The sequence below is a fragment of the Brachyhypopomus gauderio genome, chromosome 6 (genome assembly GCF_052324685.1).
Source record: "Brachyhypopomus gauderio isolate BG-103 chromosome 6, BGAUD_0.2, whole genome shotgun sequence".
NCBI classification, from domain to species: Eukaryota; Metazoa; Chordata; class Actinopteri; order Gymnotiformes; family Hypopomidae; genus Brachyhypopomus; species Brachyhypopomus gauderio.
Genome location: NC_135216.1, coordinates 17,935,014 through 17,956,555, shown reverse-complemented (window position 1 = coordinate 17,956,555; position 21,542 = coordinate 17,935,014). Strand labels below are relative to the sequence as shown.

The 21,542-nt window shown below is 41.6% G+C and overlaps 3 protein-coding genes across 6 annotated transcripts; 2 read left to right on the top strand and 1 right to left on the bottom strand.

Annotated features, from left to right (window-relative positions):
- Positions 1–448: 448 nt before the first annotated feature.
- ube2ia (ubiquitin-conjugating enzyme E2Ia) lies at positions 449–6,896 on the bottom strand. 2 transcript variants are annotated; one of them, XM_077009281.1, is made up of 7 exons: positions 6,737–6,896; positions 5,909–6,007; positions 4,038–4,121; positions 3,789–3,861; positions 3,559–3,668; positions 1,708–1,787; positions 449–1,461 (listed from the first exon to the last, which is right to left on the bottom strand). In XM_077009281.1, the coding sequence occupies exons 2-7, from the start codon at positions 5,972–5,974 to the stop codon at positions 1,401–1,403; spliced, it is 474 nt and encodes a 157-aa protein (XP_076865396.1). In that variant the 5' UTR covers positions 5,975–6,007; positions 6,737–6,896; the 3' UTR covers positions 449–1,400. The 2 variants fall into 2 exon arrangements, with proteins under 2 accessions (XP_076865396.1, XP_076865397.1); XM_077009282.1 differs by lacking the exons at positions 5,909–6,007; positions 6,737–6,896 and adding an exon at positions 5,851–5,877.
- A 205-nt stretch (positions 6,897–7,101) lies between these two features.
- On the top strand, positions 7,102–14,619 carry il21r.1 (interleukin 21 receptor, tandem duplicate 1). Of its 3 annotated transcripts, none has more exons than XM_077009278.1 (10): positions 7,102–7,317; positions 7,521–7,765; positions 8,059–8,156; positions 8,295–8,403; positions 8,603–8,790; positions 8,914–9,068; positions 9,214–9,400; positions 9,968–10,049; positions 10,862–10,955; positions 12,453–14,619. In XM_077009278.1, the coding sequence occupies exons 3-10, from the start codon at positions 8,096–8,098 to the stop codon at positions 13,161–13,163; spliced, it is 1,587 nt and encodes a 528-aa protein (XP_076865393.1). In that variant the 5' UTR covers positions 7,102–7,317; positions 7,521–7,765; positions 8,059–8,095; the 3' UTR covers positions 13,164–14,619. The 3 variants fall into 3 exon arrangements, with proteins under 3 accessions (XP_076865393.1, XP_076865391.1, XP_076865392.1); XM_077009276.1 differs by having other exon boundaries at positions 7,105–7,317; positions 8,032–8,156; XM_077009277.1 differs by lacking the exon at positions 7,102–7,317 and having other exon boundaries at positions 7,512–7,765; positions 8,032–8,156.
- On the top strand, positions 14,383–21,498 carry il21r.2 (interleukin 21 receptor, tandem duplicate 2). The gene is made up of 9 exons (XM_077009280.1): positions 14,383–14,403; positions 15,075–15,257; positions 15,681–15,822; positions 15,925–16,112; positions 16,329–16,480; positions 16,578–16,755; positions 18,571–18,661; positions 19,736–19,823; positions 19,913–21,498. The coding sequence occupies exons 2-9, from the start codon at positions 15,188–15,190 to the stop codon at positions 20,480–20,482; spliced, it is 1,479 nt and encodes a 492-aa protein (XP_076865395.1). The 5' UTR covers positions 14,383–14,403; positions 15,075–15,187; the 3' UTR covers positions 20,483–21,498.
- Positions 21,499–21,542: the final 44 nt, after the last annotated feature.

The window sequence follows — 21,542 nt, the reverse complement described above, 5'->3', positions numbered from 1 at the left end:
TTAAATGAGCAAGAAATCTGGTTAACGCAACCTTAAAAAAGAAAAATTACTTCTGCAGTTGGCTGGTCTTTATTCCCAGATAATTGGAATTATCCTAGCTGATCTTTTTCTTAATAGAACATGCAACTGGAGTTATTTTCACATCACCCCTAGTTGAACTTGCGTGTACCATTCACAGTGGAGCTCATCCTCATAGCTTTGAAGGATGGTAGCACGCACGCAGTCGGGTTATTAGCAGGCAAACCCAGAGGGCCCGAGTTGCCCTGCCTAGTCGATGTCCACCTCTGCGATATTGATCTGCTTCAGCGCAGATTCTGCTTCAGTGAACCCCACCATGAGGTCGCTTCATGGTAGATTGCTCAGAAAAAAAAGTGAGCACTTCAATAATGAAATTATTTAAACAGTGAAGACAGTGACCTTCCAGAAGTGACGAGCCGTTGCACCAGTGGCTTTGTATAAACATTTTTATTTACTCTAAACACTTACATGAACAAAAACACCATATTAACACAAAGATTGATGCAGCAACAAACTAATCCATCTTCCGGGTTTGATTTAGAGGCCTTTCTTTTCTCACAGGACATATTTAGTTGGCCAAGGCAGCACAATGCTATCATACTGTATATTACAACATGCTGTCTACACTGCTCGCACCAGGAATGGAAAGTTCTAGAGAGACACTAATTCAAAATCAAGGAAGTATAAAAGTATCATTTTACAGCAGTTGAAATACTGACATTTAAGTAATAGCAAGTCTTACATCATTAAAACTGTGGAAGAGTCTGAAGGAGGCCAGTCTGAAAGAATGAAAAACAGGAGCAAAACAAAAGTTGCGTTCATACCTTTGTGTGGAGTATAATTTCATTAGGCCGAGTATGGATGGGTTTTCAGTGCCTTTTCCTGCATGTACGAAGAAGCATATATAAACGGTGTATCTTCAAAATATCGTCTTCTTCTGACCAGAATGGCCACGTTACTGAAGTTTGTTTTTCGCTACTCAACACGCCCGATTCGTCAGCGAATTACCAAGCCCATCACGAATCTAAGCAGGCCAGAGCAATGGAGAGGGGGAAAGAGCAAAAAAAGCAAAAACAAAACCCAAAAACCCACGGAGCCGTGCAGACCTGCAGCCTCTGGAAGGAGAGTCTGTGTCCTGATTTGGCTTCAGCAGGGGCAATGGTGACACTACCTCTTTCAGAAAGAAATAAAGTCAAATTAAGAGCCAATAGAGTGCTTTGTTAGACGAGTGTCACTAGACTGAATGGCACAACACATGGAATTCTGTTTAAATCCAGGAGGGTTGGTGTGAAATGGATGAGGGTTATGGGAAGGAGTGGGGAGAAGAGGAGGGCTGCGTAGACCTCATCAAAACTCTTTCCATCACAACAAAACGTTGAGGCTTACGGAGAAAACTTTTTGGCTTGTGCTCGGACCCTTTTTTCATATTCCACTCTGTTTTGGCTGTAACAAAAACAAAATGTAGATGTATGATTATTTAAAGAAATCCACTACACATGTACGCACAAGCCATGCAGGCAACCACAATCACCTCTAAAGATGATTATTATTTACCATGCATCTTTGAACAGTACTCTGCTAATGAGCTTGAAAGGTTTTAAATCTCATTGTGTCTCGGTTTGGCACCCAGATGGCGAGCTCGGCCCAGGCTGCATGTTCAGCACGGGCTCTGGTGTTCGATGGCCTTACCAGTAAATCGTATATGCCTCTGCTTGTGCAGGGTCCTGAATGTTCGGCTCATTGAGGAGCTCTTGGATTCCTAGCAAGATCTGAAAAACAAGCCCAAGAATAATCACAGCAGGGAAGTGAACCATATGCCTCCGGTGGCACCATACTGCCCCCTTCAGGACACACACTCCAAGAGCAGGTAAACGTAGTTGTAATACCTTCACTCAAGAACATGCATTTTCCTCCAAAGAGGAACAGGAATGATGAAGGCGGAGTTTTGCTGTACACCCAAACGTTTAAAAACAAGGACGAGAGAGAAATGAGGCAAGAATACAGACTGCATGCTTTTATTTTAGGCTACATGTTATCTTGAACAACAGCGATCTGTCTTCAGCCACATTACAATAACTGAGCACAAGAGACAGCCTAATTAAATTAAACTAACGGGAGCCATATGGAAGGTAATATTTGGCTCCATATGCTTCACGAGTGGAACCGACATGAACGCCAGTGACCCAGCAACACCCACGCTCTTCAGCCATGAAACTCTGCAGTCTCCTCACGCCATTTTTAGCACTTGTCAAATGTATTTGCCAGCCATTTTTAGTTCTCGTCTGTGATCCCTTGTTCACTCTCGTCTGCTTTCAGGAAGTGAAAAGGATGTTTTTCTTGGATGCAAATTGAGACACCAACTTGCAAAGTCTAAAATATCCCTCCTTTTTCTTCCGGTTGCCCTGGCAGCCAAAAGGCCAGCAGTAATGATGGGAGCCATTCTAAAGGCCAGGCTTGCCCAAGTAATGCCCCACCACCAGAGAGCAGCGCTGGACTCCTTCATTACATTAAACCTCATCACATCATGCCAGACGATTTTTGGCGCTGATTTATCCGATTGATCAGCCAACTCCCAGCCACACGGTGATCTACGGCTTGTTTTCGTTCATCTGCCCTCGTATTGGTGTCGATTGTTATGGAATCAAGACAGCGAGTCCAGTCACGTTTTTCCTGTAAACGCCGACCCAGCCTAGCACGGCTAATACTTCTAACAAGTTTGCATACATTTTGGTGACATTATATGACCTTTGTGATTTTTTCCTGTGTGTGACATTTTCGGTTAGCTGCACTCAAACTGACTTATTGGCAGTTCAGTTCTAGCGGTTCATGGAACACAGCAATCGACTCCCAGCATGCAACGCAAACGCGTCCGTCTCCCACATACCCAAGTCCAGCTTCCACATATCTGCCTCTCAGTTCTGGGTTTCACAGCCATAGGCTGCTACTGGGAACATGACCGTACTGAGACATTTTTTATGTCCCTAAAAATTAATTTAAGCAGTTTGTACATTAGTCTATATTTTATAGCGCCTCCCAGATATATATATTGCTGCAGCGAACCTGTCCACATTACCTGACCTGGCAGGTGATTACCCAAGTGTCTTCTAGATATTCCATGTTTCATTCTGAGGTTCTTTCAAATCCATTTATCCTCCCCACACCCACCTGGATAACGTCCTTTCAGAGCGCCCACACGTCCATTTACACACACCAACATTAAGGACAGACAACCGAAACAGAGGCGTGGTCAATAGGAAACTGTAGCAGTTATCTTAGGTAGGCCAACAAACTCCCTTTCACTCACAAAAAAAAAAAATCCTATTTTCATATTAAATGAGAACTTGCTAAATGATTATGAACCAACTTAAGGAGACACCCTAGCCATAAAGGAGCAATACATTCATATGAAATGTGAACAGCCACACATCTGTGTTTTTGGATCAATAATACTTGCTTCAACAGTCCGCAAACTTCATGACCAACAGCCAATAGTGCATTACGTGTGCATAAACAGGAAGTAGTGATTGTTGTTCTGCTCACTTGCTTGATTGTAATAGCTGGCCTCCAATCTTTGTCCTCCTCCAAGATGGACAGGCACACGGTCCCAGACGGGTAGACGTTGGGATGGAACAGGGGAGGCTCAAATTTACCTGAGGGAAGCCGTCACATTTAAAAAAATTTAATTAAAAAAACCACAACCAGGTCATTTTTTTGAAGCTTTGAACATTATACTGAATAAAATGACGAGGTAAAATGAAACGGGAGCTCACACTTCGGAGGAGAGGACGGGTAGTCGTCCTTAAAGAGCATCCGCAGCTTAAACAAGCCTCCCTCCCAAGGAGTCTGCAAGACACGCAACGCCACACAAACAAGGTGATCACTTCATTAAAAGGAATCATAATTAAACCAAAATATATATGCATACTCAGCAAAAACAAAAATAATTTAAATAAAAGCAGACGTAGGCTACAGTGCACACTGACACCACGCTGCTCTCCTGCACCAGATGAGATGCTCACCCCTTTCTTTCCAGGGATCGCACACTCCCAATTCATCAAGTTCATAGTTCCATCTGGGTTTTTGGTCGGAACGGCTACAAAACCCTGTGAAAGAGAATATGCTTCAACACCAATGTTCTTCAATGCTCTAGAGAATCCACACACAAATTAAAACCAATAAAACCAAAAACTTCACACGTTGCTGTTTTGTTCATAAATTTCAACTCACAAATGTTGCACACTGAGCCTGTTTTTTCATGAAATGCATATATCCATGAAATCTAACCATGATCAAAGTTCACTGTGTTCAGTTTTTGTTGAAGACTAACATTAAGGAGACCCTCCCTCCACTCTTCACAACGCAGACACATCTGCACTGCAGTGGAAAGGGTGTGGGTTGTGTACTACTATTTCATGTCGTACCAGCAGTGGACTGCATACTTTGGGACAAACTACTTGTTTTTAAGCACATGTGTAAATTTAGAACTCAATACTGGACTTACAACTATATGGGCTTCCAATCGAAAAGAAGTTTAGAGGTATGTGGCTATTTCCAAACACTGCTGACCTATAGTACCTATGCCAAGAGCAGCTTCACTGCCTTAAAGCACTGGTTGCATGGTTTTAGACATTGAAGTAAATCTAAAAAAAAAAAACAATACAACTCAAAGTTCCTACGAAGTACAAAAATGTGTTGATGTAAAATGTAAAGCAAACCGTTTGTTATTAGATATAGATACACTATTGCTATGCAAAATGGTGATCACAGCACAGACTCATACAAACGCCGAGACCCAGAAATATTTGAGTGGTGTTTCAAGACTATCATGTGCTCACAGATGCTGGATGCTGTGTAGCAAGCTGACAGTGTCCCGCTGCTCAAAGCACGTCTTAATGGCATTTGGTTTATATGAACACGTTTACTTACCCCGTTAATGTGAGACATGAACGCAATAAAACAGAACAGCATGTTTTGGTTGATCAAACAGAGACGAGAACAGCTTGAGGCCAAAAAAAAATTACTTTTCAAAAGCTGCAGTTTTAATTAAAAATTACTAAAATATTGGCACATTCTTAACTAGTCTTTATATTTACAAGAATGTTTGCTGGTTCATTTTTTTTCCATTTGCTGGTTCATTTTTTCCATTATTACCATAGTTGTTATAGTTCTGTAATGGGGCTGTTTACACAAAAAGTAGTAGTAATTGTTTCAGCTGATTAATTCATGTACAAACAAGATCCATTTGTAATTATATTTGCTATATGGTCCATACATACCCACCTGAAGTTTAACAGAATTTAATCAATTTTATATTGAAATAAACTGATGAATTGCAGTACAGGTCTGTAAAAAATAAAAATATAGCAACATACTTTGTCCATTAATCTTCATCTGTCCATTTCAAGTCAGAATATTTCAATCTTACTCATATGCAAGATTCCAGGGAATGTCTGCAGTGTACAATTTAAGCTGTACGCAGTCAAAATTGCAGCAAAGTATACAGTTTAAAGAGGACCTTCATCAGATGTGCAAGCAAAGTTCTTCTGACGTTCTAGAAGGCTTCCTTAAATACATGTTTAAGTCATAATATAATAGGAACTGTACTGTTACTCTGGAAAACATTTGTGTACTTTGTAAAAATCATTGCAGTTTTCACTACCTCTACATTATAAACTTGTAAAAACCATCAGAAGACCTGTTATTACTCTGACGTAGCCTTGATTTTTGTCTAAATATAAACACACCAACTAAATACATCATACAAATATGAAGAGACAGAGAAAGGCCATAAGAGTGTCCTGGGAATACACATGTTGCTGAGGCCTGCCTTACAGCGGGCTGCATTGGAGAGCTGTGTAATGCTGCTGGGTGTCTACCGGGTCGTACGTACAAACGGGTGATCTTTCCGCCAAGCCTTTCGTTCCTGCGCCAGACGACTCAACGCTATACCGGACATGACTCGTGACTCCTTCAGATTATGGACGTAAACCTGTAAAAGATAAATGATAAATAAACCAGATGTGATTGTTATGCGAGAGACACGATCCAACTATCTCACAGCTTGCCATTTGACATGTGTGGGGTCGGGGAGTGCTGCAAAAAATCTGAATATTAACTTAATTTTAACTTCTAGGCACTTTTGCCAAGTAAACTAGGAGGCACAAAGCAGCCCAACATCACAGACCCAACGGCCCCAAAGGCCGACGAGGCGCCCACAGGTTTCAGTCTAGTCGCACGACCCGAACTAGGGAAAAAAACCCCACGGTTTTTAAATAGCTGCACTTATCCCCATATTAAACACACACGTTACCTTGTGGCACACCTCGGCTATAAACGCGTATGTGCTAGCTGCCTAACGTACCACAGCTTGCTAGTTAGCTTTCCAGCTAACGTCTCGGGAGGCTGAAGCCGCCACCACCATCACCACCATCGTCGTCAGGCGCAAACGCCGTCGGCGAGGCGCTGAACGGCGCACGGCTTGCGATCTCGACATTAAACCGCCCGACGCGTCTTTTTAAACGGAGGCGGCGTTAGAGCCAGCGCGCGCGAGCGGCTAATAAAGGCGCAGGAGTGGGGCTAGCATCGGCTAACTAGCGCTAGCGCGAGCGCGGCTAACTAGCGCGAGCGCAAACCAAACAAAAACACCGCAAACTATCAAGAACCACATCTCTGATAACCACCTGACCTACTCTCATTTTAGGCCCGTTTACACACTTACCTTTGATCAGATAAAATACGCTGTAGTGTTTATTTTGTGTGTGTGTGAGTGCCAATGTTTGGATAACGTAAACCAGACCCGAAACAATTTCTAGCTAGCTAGTAGGATAGCGAAGTTTCCCTCCTGTAACAACATAGAATAACTAGGACCTGTGAGGAGGCTTCCAACTGCCTGAGTAAAATCTTCCTCAATTAGGCGTGGATTGGATAACGTTAGGTATCCCTAGACAACAGCTGACAGAGATAAGCAGTAAAATAATTTATGAATAAAAATATGAAAATCGAGGTTTAACTTATCTTTAGTCCAAGAGATCACGAGTACCAACACCAAATGGAAAATAGTATTTAGTAAAGCTTAATAGCGTAACATACAAGAGTCACTCAAACATGCATAATGTATGACCCCGGCTCTCTGAAATTATAGGACAGTCTTCTCTGTCTGGCGATATAGTGGACACCTCTATTTAAATACGCGATGGACCAGTTAAAGAACTTCAAATACCAGTGTCACCAGTACCGTGTGCACAGTATGCGGAGTTTGTAATAAAGTGCGCTGTGCGCTACAGTTTCCGCCAGCTGCAGGTGGGTTTCTCCATCTATTGTTTAGTTCAGTTCACTTTTTGAGGTGCAGCTTGAAACGTTTTTTTTACGCACACACTTTTGTACCTGTGATTCAAACCTTAATAAAAGTTTGATTTAAGAACACGTGATATAATATAGATTAATTAAGATGTTACCTGTTACCTGTTAATGATGAAACTGCATTTTTCGGAACCTTAACACAGACAAAAAAAGGCGGGAGGCGGTGCTTACGTCCACGGCTCGTTTGCAGACGACCACAGCCCACATCCTTCATGACACCGTGTCCCAAATGTCATCTGTTGAATGACTGAAGATTCACATCTACAGGACTAACTGTTTTCCACTAAATGTTACATATTTATGAAATCATGTTTAATGGGATAAATTTGCTTTTTTGGCATTTGGATATTTATGGAACAAAATTGATGGAGGTCTTGGACATAACTGGGTAAGTTGATCATTATTGGGTTTTTTTTTCTTCTCGTCTAATTCGAAAGTCTAAATAGTCCGTCACGTCCTCTTTTTCATTCTTCATAAATGAAATCAGTAGAAGTGAAAACATAAAAGGGAATTTAATTTCATATTTCATTTTGTGCCTCTGAAGCAGTCTTGTCCGATTATAAAGAATGTCATGACAAATAATTCTGTGTATCTTATAGATGATGCACACAGATAATGAACAATTGGCTTTTGTTTTACGTTTTTTAATGACAGATTTCACTTTTCTGCTGTTATAAACAGCTGAATTGACCTGCACATTGAGTTCGCCTTCTTCATAATGGCCGCAGTGTGCCGAGCTGTTTTTCTACTTTTCGTGTGCTGTGGACTTGTTCAGTGCAGTAAGTCTGAATTCCTCCACTGTTCTTCAGAGAATCGTGTGCACAGTAGTTTGTATCTGCATAGGATGTATTGCCTGTGAAACTGAAGAGTGGCCAGGCTGAAGGATTGTGATGATTCTGACCTTCTTGCTTTTGCAGGTGATGGCGAATGCAACATAAGCTGCACCACTGACTATAGGTCAATGCTGAACTGCTCCATGTCTGCCTCAGACCGCTCAGCGTCTTGTGATGTAGAGGCAGAATGCAGGTGTGGGTTCACTCTGGGCTTGTAGGAGCTTATCTCCTAGACCGTTTCCTCATCCCACACTGTCATTCTCATGTACCATGACTGTTTTTGTCTACTTTATCAAGGACCCTGTGTTATTTTACACGCCTTTCATGTATAATCCAAATTATTAATCCAAAATTATTACTTTTTGACCTATGCCTTTATCTTTATTTTGTAGAAATGAGTTGGATTCTGTCAGCGGGAGCTGTGCTATTAGACCCCCATATCGGTGGTGTACAATACACCCAGACAACTTTTTCATCATAATTGAAATGGATACCTTCTGCACACTAAAAGTAAAGGAGTTAAACCAGCGAGTGGAGTTGGAAGAGCACACCCTAAGCCCAGTGGTTCTGTACCACATCAGTACGTATCTGCAACTCATTCTTCCTTATATTGTCATTTTCCTTGTTTCCATTTTATACAGATATGCTCTTGTTCATACACTTTGTCATTAATGATGTTGTTTTTTTCTCCTTGTTTCTAAAGTTAAGCCATGGCCACCAGTCAATCTAACTCTTACAAAAAACAATCAGGCTTTTAACCTCTCCTGGGACACGGTCTATACCGACAATGACATCAGTGGTCTCCAAGGTGACCTGATCTACAGGGTGCGTTTAAGGCCAAAGCACAGCCTGGATGAGGTAAACCCATCTGACCACATATGTGTGAAATGAATATTTCAACCAAAATAAAATGGGGTGGAATAATTGTTTCCCGGTTAATCATACAATCCTGCACATGCAAAGTAACGTCACCTAAATTGTATGTAATTTTCCCGCCACACAGAAACACAGCATGGAGTACACCATCCACGAGGACTGCAGACACCAGGAAATTCGGTGCGAGTTGCTCTTGCCGGGGAGGGTGTATGTTGCTGAAGTGCAGGCCTCTGTGAATCCTGTGGGGGTCCAGAACAGTGGGAAGGAGTGGAGTGACTGGAGCCCAAGCATCGAATGGACCTGCAGCCCCACTGGTAAACCCAGAACCACAGTGCCTCCGTCCCCAGCACCTCCAAATGCTGCTCCTCCCCACTTGCTGGATGCAGTTTTTAATAAGTGCAGAATGTTATTTTTTCCCAGATAACCTAATGCACCACCAGCTGGTTACTCTAACAAAATAAAAGATTCTTCATACATATGCTGTTACTGGAATATTATGTCACAAGTTTTGAATGTCAGAGGCTGTTTTTCAATTTCAGTTCAAGAAAGTTTCAGGTTGTAAGTTTTTCATTGTACTTAGCTGGAGGTCAGTCCAGTCACTTCAGGAATAGATTTTTGTTTATGGAAAGGGAGACTTGCTTGGCCATGATATATTTTTTATCTCATTTTTAATAATCGATTCCAATACAGCTGGAAAAATAATTTTCCTCCCAAAATCACATGCTAATTAACTATTATGGATTAATGCAGACATAATTTTGCTTAAAAAATATATATATTTTGCATTTTTAAGTATTTTGCTCATGATGTTTGTGACTTTGGTATAATTCATTATTGAGATGGTTTCGAAAATCTGATGTGAAGTGATGTCACTGTTACAGATGCAGTTGCCATGGGGACAAAGCGTTACTTTTTGGTGTTTTTGGCAGTGATCCCGTTTGTACTTTTGCTTTTTGGGAAACTGTAAGTATCTGTTTTTGAAACATACATAGTAGAAATAGTTTAATTAATATGCAGATGAACATTTTATTTATTACCACATGTATAATAATTCCAGATAATTCCAGTCATATCTAATATCTTTTTTTTTAAACAAAAAAACTGCAAAAGTCACAAAACAAGTCTTTGTTGTAAATGTGAAAAAAGGAGAACTTCATGAGCAGCCACTTTCACAAACGTTTTTTTTTAATAATATAAATTCAGATTCAACCACAGTGTTTTTCATAAGCAGCCAGGATATGAGATGAAGTTCTGAATTTACCCGATCACAGCCCGTCACAAATCAAATATAAAATATGCCATTATCCATCTGTTCCCTACAGTGTATGGCTCATTGTTGTTAACCTCTGATTAGTGGAGAATGAAGGAGAATTTGATTGGCTGATTTTGAACACTGATAGTGCCTCCACCTTTTCCAGTAATTGATATTACATCTTTTACCGTACTTGAATCGATCTTTCACATCGCCCACGTTCAGCAGAAACCACAGCTACAGCTAGAGCGCGTGCTGCAGCTTAACCTCGGTTCAGCTGGACGAGAATGTGGAGGAAGTCGGAGCAGTGCTGCTGGTGCAGCGATCACATGCCCGTCCCAGCACGCTCACTTCTCTCCAGACCAAGACTGCTCTCATTTTTGTCATGTTCGGCAGTGCAACGATGCTGTTTATTCTCCTGCTACCCACAGTGCTTCTGCACTGAGCTTTTGAGGAACGTTTATGGCAAACTTAAAATAACACGATGGGTTTTTTTTAATCTTGTCTTCCCTCTCGTCCACAGCAGGTGGGGTGTTAAGCTGCGTGTGTTTCAATACATTCCAAATCCCCAAAATTTCTTCAAGCCCCTCTACCACACGTACCAAGGGGACTTCAAGGTAAGATGGCAGAGCAGCTTGTGGTATGGAGACGTCTCCAGTCTGGCCGTCCATGTTGGGCACCTTTCATATTTCCCCAGTAGACCCCATCTCTGACCCCTGCGCTACTGTGTTGCTAAGAGTCAGTGTGTCGGAGGGATTTTCATGTGTCAAATATAGCAAACCCCTTCTCATCACAGTCAACAAGGGAACGTGGCCTTTCCATGAATGAGTCAGTGTACAGGGGCTTCAGAAGGCAGTGCTGAACGATGCACATCTGGGTGGACTGACGTGCAAAATGAAAGTGTCAGTTCTCCCCTCAGATGGAAAGTACTGTGAGCTCAAACCTAAACTCAGATTAGGTGGGTAGATATATATAGATGTTTTCATCAAAAGGGAAATTTTATGAAGATTCCACTCCATCAGACCAAGCTAAGTAATCCCTCAGCCTTGAGATCTTCGTCACAGAAGGTTGATATATTTCTTCCCCCTTTAGTGGTAGACAGCAGTGGTCTGTGGCTGTGGAAGGAGGGAGAGCATTTGTGTATTACAGGTGAAATAAGTAACCATGACAGGGTTTCTTCTATGTCACCGACCTCAAAGAGCCACCACGGCCGTGTTGAGCTTAAGATGCTTCCAAAGGAAGTGGTGACACCTGTCACTGGCACGGTGCCGAGATCATAAACGTGCGTGAGCTTCACAGGTGCCATTTGCCCAGTAGAGGACAGTAGTGCTCAAATAGCAGGTAATAGTAGAAGAGTGTGTTCGTCATGTAGACAGGATTCAAGTAAAAAAAAAATTTAAACTATTTCTTATTATTTTGAAAACAGCAAGTCCTAGAGGTCTTGCTCGATGTTACTCATAGATGTGACAATTACGTGACACAAATGGCAATAAAGAGTTCTGTACCCTAATCCGTTTCATTTTCATTTGATCATTTTTCATTTCTAGTTGCCTTTCTTGTAGTAGACCACTGCTTACTTTTGAAATGAGTCATAGAGCAGACCGTTATTAGTCAATGTGACATTTGAGACCTTTCTCATGATCTAACTCGTGATTTCACCATAAAGTTAAAATTGTTTTAAAGTTTGCCCCTTTTGCTTTCCTGACTTGTATCAAATTCAGGACTGTCACAATATTCATCATCTTTTCTGCAGAGTTGGGGTTTCAGGCTGTTGTTATAAATGTCTTGCTATTTACACAAAAATAGCACGTTTTTTTAGCCTTGCAGCAAGTTCCTCTTTGGTAAAGGTAACCACAGTGCTTGTGTATGTTTCTTGTTCCTGTTTACTTTCTCATTTTTTGTTTTAAATAATGGTTCAATATGCCCATTTTTTATAGCACTCGGATAATAAAGTACAGATCTAGAACCAGGTGTTGCTTATTTACATTTAAATTTTTTTGCTAAGTTCACAGTAGAGATGGACAGTAGATAAGCACGCTTATGTTGACCCTCATGCTAAATATAGTTCACAGTAAGCAGCCGTGGTGTAAACACATCCTCCTTTGCCGTTTCAGAAATGGGTCGGCCCAGTACTAACGTTCAGCACCATTGACGTCCTGGAGAGGAGCGTTCCCTTGCAGGTGCTGAGCGAGAAGCCGCTGGCCGCTCTGCCGTGTCAGAAGGAGCTTCTGCAGGAGCGAGGTGGAGGTAGGAGTGGGAGTGGCCTAGGAGACTGGCGCATTCTCAAACCTTCGTCCAATCGCTGCTTCCTCGGAAGTAGCAGCCTTGGCACCACACACTCCGGAGGCCACATCTCCATGGATACCGTCACCGTGTCGGACTGGACGGGAGGCAGCGGGGACGGACCTCAGCTGGAAGATCAGGCTAGCCTGAAAGGGACCAATCAGAGGGCAGATGGGTTTGCTGACGAGGACCAGGTTCTGGGCCTGGATGGACAGAGGGGTGCCCGGGGGCGGGGCTTTGAGGAGTGGCAGCTCCGGGCCAATGACCCGGAGAACGAAGAGATCTCCCTCGACTCCTTCAGTTCTAATGACCAATACGACGATGGCTACCCCCAAGTGGGCCTGGACTTGGACACCATCGATAGCGGCTTCCTAGAGTCGGACTGCTCGAGCCCGCTGAGCTCTGAGTGTGATGGAGGCGAGCACATTGAAGCCGCTTTACTGGGGGGCGATGCGGGTGCCCACTCAAACTATGTCAAACAGTGGGTGGCCTTTATGCCCACACCAGGGGACAGAAGCAACTCGGGGCAGCAGAGTCTGTGACTCAGTGAGGAACCACTTTTACCATGAACTCTTTTTCTGCCTACACTGATTGCTAATTGTGCAACGGAATGGGAACTTGCTGTACCACAATCAATAGGCACGTTTCTGTCTGCATGGTTTACAGACTTAAAGACATTGGCTGCACTCTAACATGAGAACAACAGCCTTGATGCTCTTGAATCTGTGGTAGCTGATTGGGAGTAAGCTCTGAGGAAATGAGACTACTGAGTGGCAAAAATCTCCTTTAGCATCGCTGAGATGTCAGAAATGAATGCTTTTGTGTTTTTTCAGCATTTGTGGTGGAGGGAAAAAAAACAGAGCAGAAAACTTTTATCGTTTGCACAGTTCCATGCTTATCAAGTTCTGGGGTTGAGGACGAACTGGCAGGGGACCGATACGTGTGTTTATTCACGAGAGATAAGCCTGTTCACATATTGTTATGAAGCGTCTCCGATCTGATAATGCCAATGGCTTTTCTGCTCAATCAGATCTTCTGTGTTCATGTCTAGAAGCACTGAGCTGAGTAAGTGACTCTCCTCCACTTCAACACAGCAGTGTATTTACAGCTCAAGCCTGACTGGATCAGCTGGCAGGGTCAGGTACGAAGCTCGGTTTAGGAACTGTAGAGTTGGGTTTCATCACTCACCTAGCACACCTGGGGCTGGAAACTCCCCCACGGTGGTTGGTGGCGAGCTGTGTTGAGCCCCTTTTCTACATGATGATGGTGGGGGCGGCTGGGATCAAACCTGCTGCACATTACTCATTACTGCAGTAGCATTCTGTCAAGTTTCTTTTTAGCTTACACACGTTTTCACACTTAACCATGATCAGCTCACATACATGCAGTGTTGCAAATAAAACAACAGATATCTCAGGTATTATTACTATTATTGTTTTAATTCCGATTAACAGGTGCATTAAAATATAGGAGAAGCAAACCCTCCACATCAGTCCAGTTTCCCTATCAAGATTGTTTTGTAACATAAACTATTTTAAAATACATGATACATGATACAGTCAGGGTTCAATCTTAAATACAAACCCTGATGTCCCAGTATGAGTGTGATGATTAGTGTGGAAACGACGTGTCAGAGCTCAGCGTTCATTACACTTTTTTCATCAACTGATCATAGATAATTCAGAGAGATTTAGATCAAACAAAAACAGGAACTTCCGTATGTACAAAGCCATGCTTGAGATGTGCCCCTTTTCTTTACCTGACAGACTCGCGCTGAGCAAGGTAATATGGTGATATTTCTCATGCTTTCTTTTAAATTTTTTAACTGTAATAAATGCCACACATTTATCTAGAAGACTCAAAAACGCTGTTAACACTGGGCTACAATGAATTGTTCTTTAATGTTTAGTTTTACTTTGCCAGGTCTGGTTTTTCATTTGGACTTAATTACTCTGATTGTACTTGTGCTTGGTGTTTATAAAATTACTTTATAATGTTTTGTGGCTTATTGTCAGTGCCTCCATCTGATTCAGACTACACAAGTGTAGCGTGCTCTGAATGCATTTGTGAACATGGGAGAACTCTTTAAGTTGCTGTCACTTATCATATGTTGGAGAACAGGGGCTCTATCTATTGGGGATATCTACCCTGCTGTGCTGCTACCCTGCTGTGCTGCTACCCTGCTGTGCTGCTATGCTGTGCTGCTACCCTGCTATCCTGCTACCCTGCTGTGCTGCTACCCTGCTGTGCTGCTACCTTGCTATCCTGCTACCCTGCTGTGCTGCTACCCTGCTGTGCTGCTACCCTGCTATTCTGCTACCCTGCTGTGCTGCTACCCTGCTGTCCTGCTACCCTGCTGTCCTGCTACCCTGCTATCCTGCTCTGTCTGTTCACGCCTGTGAATCTTGCTGTGTGCACACATGATGGGAATAGTCTCATGTGTTTTATTGCAGGGTCAATCGCATATGGATTACGTGCGTTATGTACAGGTTGATTGTATCTGAAGAGGTGGAATTCAGCTCTCTGGTTTGAAGTAAAGTTTTGTCTGAAAAGACACCTTGTGAAAATGATTCTACAGTTGGAAGTTCTCTGTACATTTCTAACAATTTCACGACTCTCTAAAGCTCAGTCATCAGGTGATATGAGCTGCTTATTGCCTTTATATGTGAATATTGTAATTCAGTGGTATATTATTACAATTGTAATTCAAATGCAGTATTGTGTTTAAGTAGACTTTGACATACAATTTAGCTAAACAAGGATTTGATAATGCTGTGACATAAATTAGGCGGTTGTGGGTAATGGTCTGAAAAACCAGCAGAGAAGGCCAGCTGTCTGACACCATGTTCTAGTTAGTAACAATTACACATGCTATAGAGAGTAACAAATACACAGTATAGTGAGTAACATACACACTGTATAGAACCAAATACACTATGTCCAACAGCTCCATTTCTTTATACACATGTGTATTAAGAACGAGAGAGGGCCTCAGAATATGTAAGATGTTGAGTTGCTGTCAGCATGTAACACGGACCTTCCTCTGTTTAACGTTTCAGCTCAGGACCATGGGCTCACTTGTGAGACCAGCTACTGGTTGACCATTGATTGTTTCTTGAACTCGTCAGTCATTACCAGTGGCACTGAAAATGATTCACACTGGCTGGAATTTCATTATTTCAAAATGAAGAGCAAACCAATGTAATGAGTGACAGATTCATTTATCTCATCAACTACGCTCTCTACTTGTGTAATAACCTTGCATAAAACATCCAGACTAACAGATGGCTCTCCTCCTCGCAGGGGAACCTTTAACTGTTCACTTTTAATAGGAAAGGATCTCTACACCTGTAGTTTCACAGCCAAACCAAAAGCCAAATTTCAGGAGGTCTTCATGAATGTAGATTATTTTAAAATCATTCTTTGTTCTATGGAGAATGGACATAAAAAGTCTAGACAATTGGATTCTGCTTATTACCCAGCAAAACACAGTGAGTTTCCACAGAAGTATGTATACTGTATCAAGCAGTTATAGCACCATGCTATAAAAATGGATCAACAATAGATGTTTCTGCAGGCTTACTTCTGATCTCCTTTTGAAACGTACAAAGAATACAAAATATGGACTTTATTCTGGTTGTATTCTAAATATGGAATATAATTGTATTCTTGACATTCCTACAGATATTTTAATTATTTTTTTTCAGTCAAACCAATAACACCACATAATATTACAATGCAATACGCAAAAGAAAATTACACCTTCAGATGGATAAGTGGATATGAGAAACACACGTATGTTGAGGCCTTACCCTTTCAGTACATATTCTCATACCACAAAGAGGGACAGGCTGACGAGGTAAGTCACATGTGAGTGCTCCTGATGTCCAGAAGGAAACTCTTAATATACTCTACAATCCTGCAGCAACGATGTGCTTTAATTCTGTTTCTTGCAGGCCTTAACGGTAATTACAGGAAAGCAACCAATCCTGAGTATTCCAGAACATTCCCTTGATCCAGATAGCACCTACATTGCACAGATATGCTGTGATGTTATACCTAATACATACTATAACGGGACAAAAAGTCTGTGGAGCTTTCCAATCAACTGGACCACAAGTATATATAGTAAGGGTGGGTAATTCATCGAAAATACATCGAAACTGACATTCAGAACCTCTAAACAACAATGTTTTTTGCCCATGTTTGGTTATTTTGGTTGTTTTTGGCTTTTAATTATATTATATAACATATACACTTAAACTTTATGCTAAAATTTATACTTCATTTAAATATAAACTATATTGTCAAAAGTATTCACTTACCCATCCAAATTTTCAGAAACAGGTGTTCCAATCACTTCCATGGCCACTGTTGTATAAAATTAAGCACCTAGGCATGCAGACTGTTTTAGAAACATTTGTGAAAGAATAGGTCACTCTGGGGAGCTCAGTGAATTCCAGCGTGGAACTGTGATATGATGCCACCTGTGCAACAAATTCATTATGAAATTTCCTCGCTCCTAAAAATTCCACAGTCAACTATCAGCTGTATTATAAGAAGGTGGAAGTGTTTGGGAACAACAGCAACTCTGCCACAAAGAGGTAGACCACATAAACTAACGGAGCGGAGTCAGCAGATGCTGAAGTGCATAGTGTGAAGAGGTCTCCGACTTTCTGCAGAATCAATCATTACGGACATACAAACTTCATGTAAGCTTCAGATTAGCTCAAGAACAGTGCGCAGAGAGCTTCATGGAATGGGTTTCCATAGTCAAGAAGCTGCATCTGAGCCATACATCACCAAGTACAATGCAAGGCATCGGATGTAGTGGTGTAAAGCACGCTGCCACTGGACTCTAGAGCAGTGGAGATGCATTCTCTGGAGTGACAAATCGCATTTCTGCATCTGGCAATCTGATGAATGAGAGTATGCCAGAAGAACGGTACTTGTCTGTCTGCATTGTGCCAAGTGTAAAGTTTGGTGGAGGGGGATTATGGTGTGGGGTTGTTTTTCAGGAGCTGGGCTTGGCATAATGTTCCAGTGAAAGGAACACTGAATGCTTCAGCATACCAAGACATTTTGGACAATTCCATGCTCCCAACTTTGTGGGAACAGTTTGGAGCTGGCCCCTTCCTCTTCCAACATGACTGCGCACCAGTGGAACACACAAAGCAAGGTCCATAAAGACATGGATGACAGAGTCTTGTGTTGATGAACTGGACTGGCCTGCACAGAGTGTTGACCTCAACCCGATAGAACACTTTTGGGATGAATTAGAGAGGAGACTGAGAGCCAGGTCTTCTCGTCCAACACCAATATGTGACCTCACATATGCGCTTCTGGAAGAATGGTCAAAAATCCCCATAAACACACTCCTAAACCTTGTGGACAGCCTTCCCAGAAGAGTTAAAAGCTGTTCTAGCTGCAAAAGGTGGACCAACATCATATTGAACCCTTTGGATTAGGAATGGGATGTCACTTAAGCTCATATATGAGTCAAGGAAGATGAGTGAATACTTTTGGCAATATAGTGTATGTTACTTAGCCCACATTCATGTACTTAAAAATATATATGTAGTCTGTGCCCTGTACAGTCAACGACAGGGAAGCAACATTTTTGTAAGTTTTATAATCAAAATGATATGACCTCTTTCATTAGAAAAAAATACCCCAGCTTTAATAGCTGAACACTTGTCAGTGAACTATATGGGCAGAAAAATATAGAAAAAAAAAACAAAATCATCCATAAACCGTAATCAATGTAAAATGTTGAACTAATCATGATAGTGATTTGAGTTCATACTGCCCAGCCCTAAAATATGGAGTCAGTGGTGATAACAGGAGCTTTGCTAACTGAGCTCACATATTACTTATGTACTAAGCCTCTACTATGAACATAGGATTGTTCTTTGGCAGGGTTAAACTCTTTTTACTTCCTTTTTACAGAAACGTCAATATTAAATACCTGGAATAAGATCATCTTTCCTATCTGTCTGGCTGTAATACTAACTTTTCTGTTGGCATACCCAGTGGCAAGGTAAATACACACACACACACACACACACATACACACCCACCACACACATACACATACAAGCAGACAGAGAGAGATGGATAGACACATGTAGGTTTTCAGTTACAGACTCAAGGACTCTGCAGCCCATTTAAAATGTGTGCAGAGTTTGTGGACGTCCCCCAGGACACTCCAGTCCTTTCCACCCTGGTTATGTGACTGTCTCATTCTCTGGGTCTCCTCCCAGAGAGGTTCCCCTAGGCAGTGGCGCAAAAAGGGGGTATGCAGCGTATGCGACGCATAGGGGCGCTGCACTAGAGGGGGTGCCAAATCGATGCCAGAAAATTATTTGCCGAGTTGGTGGGGGTGGGGGGGGTGTAATGCGGGGGGTGCCGATAGTATGTTTGCATACACCTCAGAAAGTATGTAATTGCAACCCTGCCCCTAGGCCATTGTGTTTATTGTTTATTTCTTGTTTTTTTTTTTATAAGGCATAGTGTAATAACTCACTGTACAATTACAACTTACGGTGCAATAATTCATAGTGTGCATTTATTTGGTACAATAGGTATTTATTCCTATAATGTGTATATGCTGCATCTTTTCTGCCCTGAACATGTGCAAATCTATAATCTAATATAATTTAATTTAATCTGTATTAAGGCTGTGTTTCTGGCCACAGAACCTCTATTGGCTGGACATATCTGGGTGGAGGTTGTGGAAAATTCCCATGAGCACTGCTGTACTAATATTCTAACCCCCACATCTATGCTGCCACCATGTCAGTGTTACCCCTGTAGTGAGAATAGTCCTCCACCCAAATAACATCTTGCCAGCAGTATCCCTGCAGTAAGATACCCAGCAGTGACAAACACAGCACAGAGTGGTCTACAGATTGCACAAACCAACAGATCAGATAAAGTTTATAATTGTATACTTCTGAAATAGACCTGCATGGTACATACAGGATGGGTGTCTTTAAAGTTACTAGTGTGTACACCAAGGCTGGCACATATTCTATTTCTACTGTGTTTAGTGTATCATCTGTCTGTGTACTCTTTTTAAATATAAATATAAAACCACGCTTTCATTTTGCAGCATGATAAAGATTAAAGTGATCACTGGCCTATCAACACCAACTCCATACTTAAAGTCACTTCACTATAATGATAATGGACATTTCCAGGTAACACATCTCACAAATAGGTGTTATATAATAACCAGCAACTATCACACATGGCTTTATACATATGGCTTATGTCTTTTTGTTTGTAGGGTAAAGGGTTGAAAGGTCACATGCAAGAAATCTGCTATGAGGAAATTTCAACAATTGATATGATAGTGGAGCTCACAGCTGTAGAGGAGGACCAACAGATGACTTGTAACACATATTGTTTGGCACAGTGTTCCACACCTTATGTAGGCCCCTCAGCAGACGTCTGGGGCCCCTTCAAGAAGCAGGAATCAAGCACTGATGTCGGCATCTCGAGTACTGATATCAACTTCCTGCCAGGGCAGTTGCCCGGGGAAGAGTTCAGGAGCTGTCTGCACACAGACAATGAGGCCATAGCTCTTCTCTCTCTGGCCGATCTGGAGCTCAGCCATGACATCTCTTCATCCCCTGATGCTTTGACCCCAAAGCTTGCGTGTTTTACTCAGAATTACTGCACCCTCACCAATACTGCCACTGGCCTAATTCCTACATTTAGCACAGGGCCAAACGGGCCTGGTCTGGTAGCAGCAGATACTCAGACCACAACAGACCCGTTAAAATCAGCGTTAGAAGATAATACAGAAGTGGCTGTTTTGACCCTTGACAATTTGCAGCTGTCATTGGAAGAATGAGTATAGTCATATAGTCTTAGTGAAATGTGAAATGTTATCTTTGCCTCAAATAAGACCTCTTATTTGCCCAATAGACATATTCATAATCAACTTTCTTCACTGGGCGACCAATACCTAAACTAGAAGTGTTTCCATTCTGTTGAACATTATACCAAGTGACATACTGCCCTCTGCTGGCTAAAATATACTAATGTTTGTAATTCTAGGGCTAACTTACTTTTCGCTGCATGACACCCAGTCGACTGATAATCAAGAAACCTAAATGCTCGAGTTAGTCCCGTTTTAGCATCACTTCACTTCATTATTTTTTTTGAGTTGATTATTGCTGTCTTATAAAAATCCTGCACTCTCTTAACATGTGCTATGCAACTTTAACAATTTTTTTTAACAAAATCTATGGGAAATGGCTCAAACTTGTTTATTTCAAAGCTTCGTCTTGGCACTCCCCATTCATGTAATCTTTTAGTTTAGTTCGCACTGTATCTAGCTCTCTCTTTACGTTGTTCGGTAATTTTGACAACTTTATGTGATCAGTGCGTAGTATGTGTAAATCTTGTACACGGAGGATGTAGCGTTTTCTATTCGCGTATCGCTTTTGTTGATGTAGCTAAAAGCACGGAGAGGTGAGGCGCTCCATATTTAATGTGTTAACACGCTGTTTTATCATGTTTGCAATGTTACAAATGCATTTGCAAGCAAGTAGCAAGGCTTGCATTTAGGCATTCAAAACAGCGTTTGCAGGCGTTGTAAGCGACCTAAACAGTGTTTCTGAGCATAACTTAGTGCTATAGTGCAACTTTTGAAGAATGAATTGAAAACTCATATTTTGTTTGAAAACAGTGTTTTAAAGGTTTATTATCACTCGCTCCATAATTAAAGGTTTATTATCACACGCTCCATAATTAAATGTACGCTCCATAATTAAAGGTTTATTATCACGCGCTCCATAATTAAAGGTTTATTATCACACGCTCCACAATTAAAGGTTTATTATCACACGCTTCATAATTAAAGGTTTATTATCACACGCTCCATAATTAAAGGTTTATTATCACACGCT